At 37.4% G+C, this 13,875-nt stretch overlaps 1 protein-coding gene across 1 annotated transcript in view; it reads right to left on the minus strand.

Moving 5' to 3' along the window:
- Positions 1 to 202: 202 nt before the first annotated feature.
- LOC111642253 (CDK5 and ABL1 enzyme substrate 2-like) overlaps positions 203 to 13,875 on the minus strand; it is a 103,667-nt gene continuing 89,994 nt past the window's right edge. The window contains exons 5-12 of the mRNA XM_023388573.1: positions 2,731 to 2,863; positions 2,481 to 2,661; positions 2,287 to 2,414; positions 2,097 to 2,203; positions 1,993 to 2,026; positions 1,859 to 1,921; positions 1,684 to 1,788; positions 203 to 1,613 (exon numbers count right to left, since the gene is read on the minus strand). Of these exons, the coding sequence (XP_023244341.1) occupies positions 1,473 to 1,613; positions 1,684 to 1,788; positions 1,859 to 1,921; positions 1,993 to 2,026; positions 2,097 to 2,203; positions 2,287 to 2,414; positions 2,481 to 2,661; positions 2,731 to 2,863 (892 nt within the window). The 3' untranslated portion in view covers positions 203 to 1,472. The remainder of the gene's footprint in view (positions 1,614 to 1,683; positions 1,789 to 1,858; positions 1,922 to 1,992; positions 2,027 to 2,096; positions 2,204 to 2,286; positions 2,415 to 2,480; positions 2,662 to 2,730; positions 2,864 to 13,875) is intronic.

Below are 13,875 nucleotides of genomic sequence, written 5' to 3' on the forward strand. Positions count from 1 at the left end.
ATACAAATAACTATTGTGATCAATCATCCTTTCTCTTATAAGTTATCATCCATTGTAATGCCTCTAAGGAAACTAAATTGTGACTCATCTAGTTCCCTATTTATGTAGTAAATAATATATATATCAATATATATAGTTCTCAATTCATTGACTTAAATGTTTTAAAACTTCAAAATATCAACAAACCTCAATAAAATTACGTATTTTATTTTTTAAAGTACTTTACAAACACTAGATTTACTCTAATCGCAACTTTCGAAATAAAACAAAACACACATAAATGGTAATAAGAAATTACACATAAATCATTTTAAGTAAATACAGCTGCCGAGAATATTTAAATACATTGTATATGCACATACTAATTTATGTGAACACATTATTCTTCCTCAGAATAAAAACTTAAAAATATATGTATATAATTGTTTTTATCAAGGTACCATATTTAAGATCAAAAATTGCATAATCAATTCCTTTTCTAAAGGAGGGGCTAATCTGATATAAATATATTGCTTTTGGTTCACAATGCATGTTTCTCCAGTTCAAAATAAAATTTGAATTTTCTCAATATGTACACAATTGTAAAAATAATTGAAAACAAAATCAAAACAAAAGCCTCCATTTGAAATTCTCTTTGTTCGTACGTAAAAACTCTCGATTCTCAAAGTCGCTTTTGTATTGATTTATAATTTTCGTCTATACATGTATTATATACTTAGAAATGGTTTTATTTTGATAGTTATCATCAAAATATTTTTCTATTGTATTATTCTTACTTCTCAACCTACAAAACTAGAATATTTCTGACTAAATTACTAAGAGAAAAATTGATCCATGTAAATATTAAAAAAATTATGTAGAGTATTTGTATAGTTTCAATTTTAATATAATCAAGAAAGAGTGAGAGATTAGAGAAAAAACTTTGGAAAATCCTATAGCTGTAAGGAAGAAGCAAGATGACTAGAAATTAAAAATGTTCCCTTTTTAAGTTCAATCACAGCCTCAAAAATATACAATCTACAAATAAATGGAAAATAGTTACGATATTTACACTTTGTTAAAAATATCATTATAGGAAAATAGGTGCATGATGACTAATCTATGTTCATAATTTCAATATTGAATGAAAATCTGATAACTAGATTTTTATCAAGTAATTAATTTTGAGCATCTCGAAAATTCTGATTTACTAAAAACGTACTAGAGCTAATTGAAAACCTTCATTTAAATTTGAGAAAGTTTGGATCAGAAGAGAGTGATTGTTACAAATGAAATGATTTCGATAAAGGTTTTAAAAAATACCCGTGATACTATGTGTATTTAAGTCTACTTATGTACAATAAATATCAAATTCTTTGATAACTAACTAACAAGGTTCGATGTACTGTACATAATAATAATATAAACTTTTGTATTTACAATATAAATTTAACATAACACAGCTGCAAATGCGAATGTTGGAACTCAAAATGCTATGATTCGTACAAAAGTCGTTGATAGTGTGGATACACTTCCCACGTCGGCAGGAGGAGGGAAAATTCTAGTGCAACCAAAACTCCGAATTCACAATTCAGCAAATCTTTGCGATTGAGACGAAAGCCATTTTCCATTTTCTAAAATATAAGCCTTTAGTGAGTTTGAACTGATTTTTACATGATGTTACAAAATTTAGATGATGTTTACCTCGAGAAGATTTTTCAATTCTCCTCCTTTTACGTCATTCAGCTTGGCAGAAAGAAACAGACACATCGCTGCACATAATTTTCGATTCTGCTTATTGATAAGTAACTGTTAATAGAAAAGAATTGGTTAAAAAGTAATAATAATAATAATAATTAATTAAAAACACTAAACTTACTTTTAACACAAGTTTTTCAAAATAAACATGAGCTTGAGCTACAGTTAGAAGATCAATTCCACACTGAAAAAATTATTTTGTATCTTGAAATTAAGGTATTTATTTTTTATTTAGAATATAAAATTCTAACATACCTCTTGAGCAATTTTACACATTTCTTTTTTCAAACTGTAAAAGACGATAAATTTACATTATTATAAATTGCAATAATGAAATAAAATAAAAGTCAACCAAGTACCTTCTAAGTTTGCTGAGAGTTAATTGTATGGGGGGAAAACGTTCTTTGAATTTTTCATTCAGTTCTCTTTTGAGGTCAGATGGCTTTACATAACCTATAATAGATGTCTAAGGAGAATTATATAATATCTGAATTACTTGTGATACATTTAAAAATAGCAACACAATAGGAAATATCTAAAACTACTTACAATGTAAGAAGGAAATGATAACTGAGTGCTGTGCTTTCCCGCAATCAATTCAGGATCATCTAATAGGTTTGGATGATATACAAGATATTTAATGGGATGACTAGGAGGAATATCTTCCATCTCTAAACCTGAACGTCAAATTTTTATATTTAAAATTATTGTCATAAAAATTGGAATTTTAACATTAAACTTACTGATCTCTGTACTTGCTTCCACAATATTAGTCATTAATGATTTAGACACAGATGGGTCATAGGATAAACAGCGAGTAAAACCATGGGAGTTAGTCACGTGTTCGGCTTCTTGGGACTTACATTTTCTCTGTAGCGTCCAGTGCATCCCAGATGGAGATAAAAATTTACTATAGGAGATATCCTAGGCAAAAGTTTACAAATGAGAAAGGAAAATCTGCTAGCGCATTAATCATGCATATTTTAGACATACTTTCCCGTCGGCAGGTTTTTCGAAACCCATCAACAGCAACAAGTCTAGCGGATCGGGACCGTCTATCAACGTGGACAGCTGACGGTTCCCGGAAGTGTGCCTTCGGCGAATGGCTTCTTGGCGAAGATCGCTTCTGAAAACAATTCATGACTTTAACATGCAGTAATACATCACAAACTAACATAATACATTGGAAAAAAATTAGTATTTAATCAATGTACACTCATAAAATTTCAATTAACTGTCTATAATAGTATATTTTAAGACATGTACCAAATAAAGTGTTTATAATAACAAAAACAAAGACACTGAGTTCAGCGTTACATGCATACGTTTTTTATCGCAAGCACTTTCAACGAACTTATAGTCATCGTCCTCAGGCGAATACAGATATTTACTGAAAAATTTTTTAAACAAAAATAATTGAATGCAGAATAGAATGCATAAGATAAGTTGAAACTATGTTAAAGCCGTTAAAAACACAAAGTAAATATTTAAACATAATTCGAAAACCGAACAAGCAGTTAGCTCCGTGAAGTGCGAGCTGGAGCATGCGCAGAGCCATGCTCACGTTACATGCATACTAAAGACTGCTAATACTCGCTTAAACGCTTATACAGCATGACCCATACACTGGGCAGCTTGAGCGTAGGGGTGTTGCAAGTGTCCAAGGTGGTAGTGAGGAGAGATTCCCATATAAAAACAGTTTTTCGATCCTTGCAGCTCTTGAGCATAACCGCTTGGGACCATAGCAGGTTGTAACCCTGCTCAAGTACCTTTCTTGTGAGCTCGGTGGTGTGTCTTCCCCTCATAACATTGTCTTGGTGCTCATCAAGGCAGCTGGAAAGCATTCTAGTGGTGGCCCCGATATACCTTGTGTTTACTCCCATTGCCTGATTTTCCAAAGGTACAGCATAGACCCCGGATTTCTCAAGAATGGAAAATTTGTCTCTATTGTTACAAATAAGTTTGCGTAGGCTTGGAAGTGGGGTTAAAGGTAGTACAAGATTGTGCTGCTTAAAGATAGGGGTCCAAGGTAAGGCAACGCTACTTGTACCTTCGAAGATTCTCTCTTGCTCATAATGTAGTGCTTGGAAATAGTGCTTTCTTTACCTTATTGAGCACATGCATAAATTTTGCACGTGAAAAGCCAGTAGCGCGTACCGCCAAATTGATGATATCTAACTCAATGTTTATCAGCTCCTGCGTAGATGACAGTAAATAAAGCCCTTCTGACAAGCCCTTATTATAATTATATATATACTTTCCGCCATCTAGCGCCATGCTACGGACTGTTTAGGTGAGCTATCGTCTGTACAGTATGTAAATTAGGTACCGTAAGTCTAATACAGCACTGTAATTTTATATATTTCTTGTGAAAGAAACATTTCTTATTCAACGGCAATTAAAATTATTTATATTAATGATGTCTCCAAAGTTCAACGAAGTTTTCGCAGAAAAATAACATCAGAAATTGCGGCCGCAGTTTGCTGCACTGTTCAGTTTTAGTTTGTTCTTCAACCAGGTAAGTTGTGTATTTCCTCTGCTCCAGGGTCTGTTTTTGCAAAGTTTAGCTGGGTTAAGCCTAATATTAGGCCTATTTGGCTTGCTCCTGTGTTATAGCATAGGGCATTAGGCTTATTCTAGTCCTAATGCCAGTTTTAGGCTGGCTTAGCAGCGCTAAGCCTAACTTTTTACCTAAAGTTATTTAGTTTTGCCTGGAAGTTTTGTGCCATCCATCTTGTCTTCCTGGTTTTGGAACGTGCTCCAAGATAATGGCATCGGCCATTTTGAATATTGGTTTCCATCTTACAGGCATTTGTATTTACATGCTCATTGGAAAACTGATGAATATTGTATTGTGTCATCGCCTTGTGTATTGCATATTTAGTTGTGTTGGTGTGACACCCTCATCTGCTTTTGGTTGTGTGGGGGACCTGCTAACCAAGCAGACCAGTCCTTCCCATCTGTTTGGATGCCAATGATAGCTGGTGCCATAGCCCTCACCTGTTGCACACCACACAGATCAAGCCTCCTTGTCCAGTTTTTCCACCGGCCAAGTTAGCTTGGCCGTTTCACAACAGAGACCTCAGCCTTATAGACAGATGGCTAAGACTTCACTTGTGTGCCTCAACTTCTGGAGTCTTCACCGAGGGAAAGTGCAACTTCTCTCCGGCGGCTCATCACAGAGACCTTCCACAGATCATTTTCCTTTGGATTACAAAGTAAAATATTCGCAGTGAGTACCCCTGCTCTTTTGTTTCTGTTCAGTACTTCAGTTTACACATAGTTGACAATTTTTGGTGTCGGTCGTAAACTAGTGTGTTGGCCGGGCTCTTCCATTTTCCTCGCGCATCTGATGTTGGTGTGGGAACTGACCCACACTGTGTCTTATCTGCAACCATGTCTGAGGACAATTCTTTAAATACTACCGACCAGCAGATGGCTGCTTTTGAGGTCTTAGATGAACTCAAGGCTTATCTGGTTAATAATAAAGATGCCAAAATTGGCAAACAGCAACATCCTAAATATATCATAAGAAGCGTTGAACGTATAATAGACATTTTCATCAACCACACTGGTATACAAAAACTAGAAGAAATTTCTGCCAAGCTAGACCAATTAATGGAAGACAAGAAGGACAGCAAAATTTTGGAAAAACAGGATAATATCCTAGAAAAGCTAAACACCAGGGGACAGCAAAGACAAATGCTTTTACCCAGCCATTATATAGCAGTGCTAAAATCAGGTATTAATGTCAACATGCCCTATAAAGCAAAACAAGCAACACGTGCAGCTTCCAATAATGTCCTGCTGGTTTACAGCAAGGATGAAAACAGCACTAGTGAAAAACTTCAGAAACTGCTGCAAATGGAAATCCAGCCTTCAGCCTTGAAAATTGGTGTCGATCGTATTAGAAAGATCGCTGGTGGAGGTGTTGCAATTGACCTCGAAAAACAAGAAGATATTGCCAACCTTGAAATTAGCATCAAGGAAAAACTTCCTGAAGTCAGTACTAGGCTCCCTAAGAAAAGGAAGCCTCACATTATTTTATACTCTGTCCCCAACCATGAGTCAAATGAGTGCATTATAAAATGCATGTACGATCAGAACGACCTCATCCGTGAAACATTCTCTGAAGAGGAATTTGGTCAACAACTTCGAATAAAATTTACCACTGGGAAAAAAGAAACCAAATTTAAAAATCATGTTTTAGAAGTCACACCTAAATTACGACAGTACCTGCTAATGATCGGAAAAATCAATATCGAATGGTCTCGCTGCAGGGTGGGTGACTTCTGCCCAGTCCAGCAGTGCTTCCGTTGCTGCGCTTACGGACATTCAACAAAAAACTGTGCCCATACTAAAAATACTTGTAGCCACTGCCACCAGGAACATTCATTTAAAGATTGCCCTAACAGAGAAAAGAAACCAGAATGTTGCAACTGCCTTCACGAGAAACTCGCCAACACCGATCACAATGCTAGAGACAGCTCCTGCCCAGTCTATCAGAGAACCAAGCTAAACATTATCTCCAGAACCGATTATGGCTCGGAATAGTCAACAACAAATAAGTTTTCTCCAGATCAACTTGGGCAGAGGCATTAATGCCACTTCTCTCTTAACTGCCAACATCAACAAATACGACTATTTTCATTCAGGAGCCATATTGTCAAAGAAATGTCCCTGCATGTCTTCCCACTTTTACTACTGTCATAAAAGGAACAACGAACTACCCCTGGGCTATCTCTGTCATAAACAACAAAAACTTTCCAATTCTTCTTCACAGCCAGCACAGCAATGAGCACATTGTGTGCATTGAGACAACTATAAATAACAGCACCTTCATTATCATTAACGTCTATTGTCCCTATAATAACAATATTAACAGCTTCTTGCACCATCTCCAAGACACCATCAACAACCTTCAGTACAACAACCTTCTCCTTGTTGGTGATTTCAATTCACACTCCCCTGCCTGGGGGGCGAGCATCTGGACGACAGAGGGACTGCCTTAGGTGATTTTCTCGCCACCAATAACTTAATTCTCATAAATGATCCACATTCCCCACCAACATTCTACAGTTCTAGGGGCCACAGCTGGATTGACATTACTGCTGCCTCATCTCAGTGCTCTAATCTCGTCACAAGCTGGAGGGTCCTCCAGGAGGATTCACTCAGCGAACATGCCTACCTCCACTTTACGATAAATAATGCAACTGCCACTGGTAACACCGACCTTTCACTACGTTATAATTTATCACATGCTGATTGGGATAGCCTCACCAGCTTCCTTCGGACAAAACTCACCACTTACAACCCCAGTGATTTTGATGACGCCAGTAACTTTCTTGACAGCTCTATTGAAAACATTAACACCGCCTGCAATCTATTCATTCCTCGTACCTCTCGCCGTCACATGGCTGTTCCCTGGTGGGATGCAAAGCTCTCCAATATGTGCAAAAGTGTGTTAGACACCTCCAAAAGAAATATCAAAATTGTAGAAGTGAACCAGAACACAGCCACCTCAAAGAACAATACCTACAGAATCAGAAGATTTATAAGCAAGAAATAAAAAATGCAAAGATCATCTCTTGGAGGAGCTACTGTACAAAAGCCTCCAGCAACCCCTGGGGCTACATAACAACGCTCTGCACAGGCAAGCTAAAAAGAAGTCACATCCTTGAAACAAGTAACAATGATAATTTATCAGACATCGTGAAGAAAAAAATAAACACCTTCTGCCTCGATGACAACCCTGTGGATGATGACACATGGCAACAAGATATCAGGAAAGCAGACTACCATAACATAAACAATCCAAACACCCCTCCTTTCGATCAGCATGAGGTGGATAAGATAATCAGTGAGCTTCCAGCTACTAAAACGCCTGGCATTGATGGCATCTCAGCAAAACTTGTGAAAAAGCTCTGGGACTTGTTCCCTACTCAACTGTTGCATATCTACAACACCTGCCTGCAGCATGGCATCTTCCCAGAAGCCTGGAAGATAGCCAAGCTGGTTCCTATTCCCAAACCTGGCTCGTCCACTTGCAGGCCAATTTCGCTCCTTCCCATTTTGGGTAAGGTGTTAGATAAATTAATTACCACAAGGCTAACTTGGCACATGGAAGCCACACATAGGCTCCATGGGGCACAATTTGGCTTCAGGCACCAAAGGTCTTCTAATGACGCAATCCATAATGTCACCACCAATATTCGCCAACTCCTCACCAGTACAATTATGTCTTAGGCATAAGCCTAGACATCGAGAAGGCCTTTGACAGCGTCTGGTGGCCCTTGATTCTCAAGGGGCTCAACAACGTAGCCTGCCCCACCAACCTCTTCAACCTTATCCGTCACTACTTAAACAACAGGAAAGCAATTCTCATTATCGGCAATCTCTCTCACCAAAAAACTGTTGCCAGGGGTTGCCCGCAGGGCTCTGTCTGCAGCCCCTGCTATGGAATATCATGTTTAATGACTTTCTTAACTCCACATTTGGCCAGGATTCCCTTACCGCCTATGTGAACGATGTAATGGTCTTGGTCGGTGGCTCGTCCAGAGCAGATCTTGAAAGGAAGGCCTCTAGTATCCTCTATAACATCCATCATTGGGGCATTCACCACAAATTACATTTCAACCCCATAAAACTAAGGGTATCATTTTCACCAATCCTCACAAGCCCAATCTCTACAAAAGGACTCCAACCATCAAAATGAACAGTCACTCAATTAAAATTGAGAAAACCCTAAAATATCTGGGTTGCAATTAAAATTGAGAAAACCCTAAAATATCTGGGGTACAATTATGTCTTAGGCTTATGCCTAAGACATAATTGTACTAGATCACCATCTCTCCTGGGAACAGCACATTAAGTATATTTGCAACAGGGTCAGCCTCATTTTTCACTCCTTTATCAGGGTGGCCAAAAATAGCTGGGGCCTAAACTCAGAAGCTATGAGTATAATTTACGATTCAATTTTCGTCCCTATCATCACTTATGGGTGCGGTACTTGGGGAGAGGCTGCTGCCAAATCCCACCCATGTCGGAGGCTCATCTCCGCCCAGCGGACTACCCTGCTTCATATCGCAAAGGCATACCATACCACCCCTAATGCCAGCCTTCAAGTAATATGTAAAAGCCTCCGTTTGACAAAGTCATCAAGCTATTCAGTGACACTTGGAACATCAAGTGGGGCAACGAGATCGTCACCAGTACAGGTATCATTCGGGCTGACATGCTTGAGCGTCCTATTGACTTTAATAAATCTCTTTGCCCGAATGAGTTAACTAACCTCTCCCACAACTCTCATCCTGAGCCTTCAATAAACATCTATACTGATGGGTCAAAAAGTGATAATAATGTGGACTGCAGCTTTGTTGCCTATCAGAACAAGACGGAGATCTTTCATCAGCTGCTCTGTCTTCCAGTCAGAGCAGCTTGCCATCAAGTTGGCCATCGAGTGGTGCACCACGAACTACCATAACTTGAACATCACACTCCATTCGGACAGTAACTCTGCTATTCCTCTCCTTCGTCGCAAGAATCTCCACCCCATCGCACAAGAAATCCACGAGGCCGTCAAATACACTAATAACTCTATCAGTATTATCTGGGTACAAGCCCACCATGGCAACACCGGGAATGAGCGGGCAGATGCCCTGGCCAAATCTGCGGCCACTGACGAAACTTTACCAATAGACTACAGCAAATTTAACCTACATACAATCAAAAAGCTACTATGGACCGATCTTCACATCAACTGGCAAAATGACTGGGACTTAAATCAAAATATTACATATAATTTTTTTTCGGATATTTCTGCAATATACTCTTATAGATGGATCACACCCAATTTTCAGCTTACTCAATTTCTGACCAACCACGGCCGCTTTCACTTGTACCTTAAGCGTTTCGTCAACCCACAAAACAGTGGCCTCTGCCCTATTTGTAATATGCAGGATGGCAGCCTCCATTACATTCTAGTGTGTGCCATGTTGGAGCCTGAGAGATCACAGCTTCGCATCCTCATCAACCACAAGCATGACCACTGGCCAAATAATAATCACGAGTTCTTGAGTGACCTGATAAACGATATGGGCACCTTCAACCAATTTGTACAACTCATCTACCAGTACAACAGGAGGACTAACGTCCCCACTAGTAACTCAACTTCTAGGTAATATGTAATTCAGATTGTATATACTGTATAGTCTCTCTTCCTGCTAATGCTATTACATTGTATTGGCGTACATATCAGTACTGTGTACTTTATTCTTTGTATTCTGTTTTCACCATTTATTCATTGTATATTATATGCTCTCCATTCTATATGTATTGTTGCTTAAGTATCAACAATTAATTGTGACTTCATATATGCATTCTACAACTGTATTTGCCTATTCTACGGTTATATTGTCAAGTTTTATTCCTTTGTAAATTCCATGTACCATATGTACTATTGCATTGTATTCACTAATTGCCCGTTGCTTACTGTATCAACTTCAAAGTTTATATATTGTCTGTGTTTACATATTTATGTGAAATTTTTTATTTGCAATCCATTTTCTGTAACCTATGTCCAGCTATGCCTAGCGGTGCTGGACATGCATCTTTATGCATTAATAAAATAATTGAATTGAATTGAATTGCTGCACTGTTCCGCGACGAAAACAAGCTTGAGAAACGGCGATGTCGAATGATGCACACTCGGGTAAGTAATCCTATAATTTTTTGTTTATAGCGTAGTTTATATGGATTATTTCCATTTAAATTTCTTATGACTGCTGTTTATGTATAAATATTATAAACTCTCTGTAAATCCACACTAAAAATATATAAATTTTAGGTTTAGCGGGAGACCAACACACAGCAGATAGTTAATTACTTCTCTTTATTTAATCACTGTACAAAGCGAGTGCTCTACCATCTGAGCTACGTCCCTCGCTTTGTACAGTGATTAAATAAAGAGAAGTAATTAGCTATCTGCTGTGTGTTGGTCTACCGCTAAACCTAAAATTTATATATTTTTAGTGCAGATTTACAGAGGATTATTTCCAAAAAAAATATACGTATTTTGGAAACGTTGAGTCCGATTAGTCTAGAATCGATTAATTTTATGGAAGAAAACCTTTCAAACAACCGTAGTCCGTAAACTTCACATGTGCCGGGCTGTGATTCCTACAAAATTTATTCATAAAGAACGGAATGTATCTACCGTCTTATAGGGGGATCGACTGTATACTACTCAAGATTGAAGTTGGAACTTTAAATTTTGTTATTTTCTAGCCATACCTCATATAATCAGATAGAAAAAGTAAGCTTCAATATTGAATTCAACATTTTAGTGTATTTTTTTCTATGGCTTTATTTTATTTCAGTTTCTACACTCACTGGCCAATGAATTAGAAAAATCCCCATGCACAGCGCTGTCCAACTGACGGCCTGCCAAATAATTTTTACGGCCCACGAGTACATTTTACTATGAATAAATTTATGTTATTGATTATTATTATTAATATTAAAATTATTTTACTACCATGTTTCCCCAAAAATAAGACAATGTCTTATATTAATTTTTGCTCTGAAAAATGCACTAGGTCTTATTTTCAGGGAATGTCTTATTTTTCCAGGAAGAAGAATTCACATTTATTATTGAACAAAAAAATTCCCAAGTCGAACTTAGACGAGAGTGACGTATATCCAGTGTGTCGAACTGTCGCCTTTTTATAGTGTCAACATTGGACTCGCTGACCAATTAGTGCTTACTGAACCATAGCACTATGCAAATGTCATGTGGTTTATCAACCTTCTTGGCCCCCTAAATGTTTGGTGAAGAAAATATGGCCCGCGGGCTATGATAAGTTGGACAGCGCTTCCCATGCATATTAAGTGTAATTTTGCAGTTTATATGCAAAACACCTGAGTCATGTGAGTTACCACCTGTTCATAAGCTCCTGTTTAAGAATGCTGTTGGTCAGTATAGTCATTAAGTTTATGAAAATGGAAAAAGCGAAGGACTTGACAGAGTTTCAAAAAAGGCTGATTGTGGGTGCCGATCTCGCTGGAGCCACAAAATCAAGAACTTTAGAGCTGGCTGGTTTTTCCAAAGGTGAAATATCTCAAGTGTTCAATCAGTGAAAAATAACCTTTAAGGTTATTTTTCACTGATTGAACATTTGATGTCTAAAAGAAGTAACTGTGGCTCCAAAACAGTTATTCAGGAATGTGACTGACATCGTCTGAAAAGGCTACTGTGGAAAAAAAGGACTTCCTTTGTGCAGCAATTGATGGGAGAATTTAATGAATCACATTCCTGACCCATATCTACCCAAACTATGCACAGGGAACAAAAAAGAATTGGTATGAACAGTTGCAGGCATATACAAAAACCACTCATTTCTGCAAAAAACTGGAAAGTTTATCTATAGTGGTGCCAAGAGTGCCGTGATTGGACATCTGAGGAATGGAAAAAAGTAATATGGTCAGGTGATTCACAGTACACCTTATTCTGTACTAATAGTAGACAGAGGGTTTGGAGGGAGTCCCATAAAGCGATGGACCCTGCCTGCCTCATTAAGTCATCAAGGTTCTGGTAGGAGTGTTATGGTATGGAGCATGTTCTGTTGGGATGGAACTGTTCCACTGATATTCCTGGAAAGTCAGGTGACTTCCAATGAGTACCTGAACATTGTTACCGATCAAGTTCATCCTGAAATGTTGCATTTTTTTTCCTGCATATGACAGCTCTTTCTTTGATAACAACACTATTGTACATTGCGCAAGAATTGTTCAGCAGTGGTTCAGCAATCATGAAGATGACTTTCGCCACCCACTCTGGCCACCACAAAGCCCAGATCTTAACCCTATTGAGAATGTATGGGACATGTTAGAACAACAGATTAGCCAGCAAAGTTTGCTTCCGTCAAATCTACACGAACTAAAGGGAAGTCTAATGAATGCCTAGTGTGCATTGACTTAGAAGCACTTCATCACCTTGTAGAATCCATTGAATCCATGCCAAATTGAGTAAATGATGTAATTTGAGCTACAGGTGGTCTAATGAAATATTAAACTGCCGTTAGAAACAGCAGTTTAATATTCATTGGCCAGTGAATATATTTCTTGATATGATGAAACTTCATTCTAGTTTTATAAAATATGAATCAGTTCACTGAGATGATTTCAAAGGATTCCCTTGGAAATGTATTCTCTGCTTGTCTCCGTAAATCAAGTTACCATTGACTGGGCCCATCTAACAAGTTGACTATGATCATGGCATTAGTTTTAGTCAACTGCAAATAATAAGACATGTTGAAATGTGAAAAAATGTTTGTAATTTCCATGGGAATATTTATTTATTTTCCATGAAAATTTTAAAAATAACTTCCATATTTCTGATTACAGCACACACGCAGATACTAAACAAAAAACGAGGAAGAAGAATGAGCTCTTTGTACAGAGAGCTGTAACTAGGTTGTTATTTTAGAAATAGTTGTTATTAAGAATACAACAGAGCAATCTATGCAAAATAAGTTCAGCTCTTTTTTAAGACACACTCATTTCCATTCATTGTGAAAATATATCTTTTGCCATAACAAGAAAGTTATTAAATTAAACAGTGGCATTTGAGAATAACATTCCAAATGGTTATGTTTATATTTATTTATTGGGCTACAATTTGAAAAAACTTATAGACCATAAATTCCCACTGTTGTCTGCCTGCCTGTCTGTTCTTCCTTAATCTCAAGAATGGAGCTATAGATGAATGTCAAGATCAGATATGGAAAGCTTAGGGACAGGAGACCCCAATTAACTATATATGAACTTCCAGTACAAACCAGAAGTCACATTATTTCCAGGATTGGGAAATTTATGTTTTTTTTAAATAAAACAATAATACACATTTTATTTAGAAACCTTTGTTTTTTTGTTTTAAAACAGTTTTATATTACATTGTAAAATACTGTTTTAAAACAATGTTTTATTACATAGAAAAAGTTTATTTACTAAATTTGACTTGTGATCTAAACATGTGTGGGAATGGGGGATTTTTCTCACTCTCATGGGTCACGAAAGCATGTGACACAAGACTTCATCACTAAGAGGAGAGTTCCTGACAGCGCATGCCAGTTCATTCTG

The sequence above is a fragment of the Centruroides sculpturatus genome, unplaced genomic scaffold (assembly GCF_000671375.1).
Source record: "Centruroides sculpturatus isolate CEXI.00-Female unplaced genomic scaffold, Cexi_2.0 scaffold1670, whole genome shotgun sequence".
NCBI classification, from domain to species: domain Eukaryota; kingdom Metazoa; phylum Arthropoda; class Arachnida; order Scorpiones; family Buthidae; genus Centruroides; species Centruroides sculpturatus.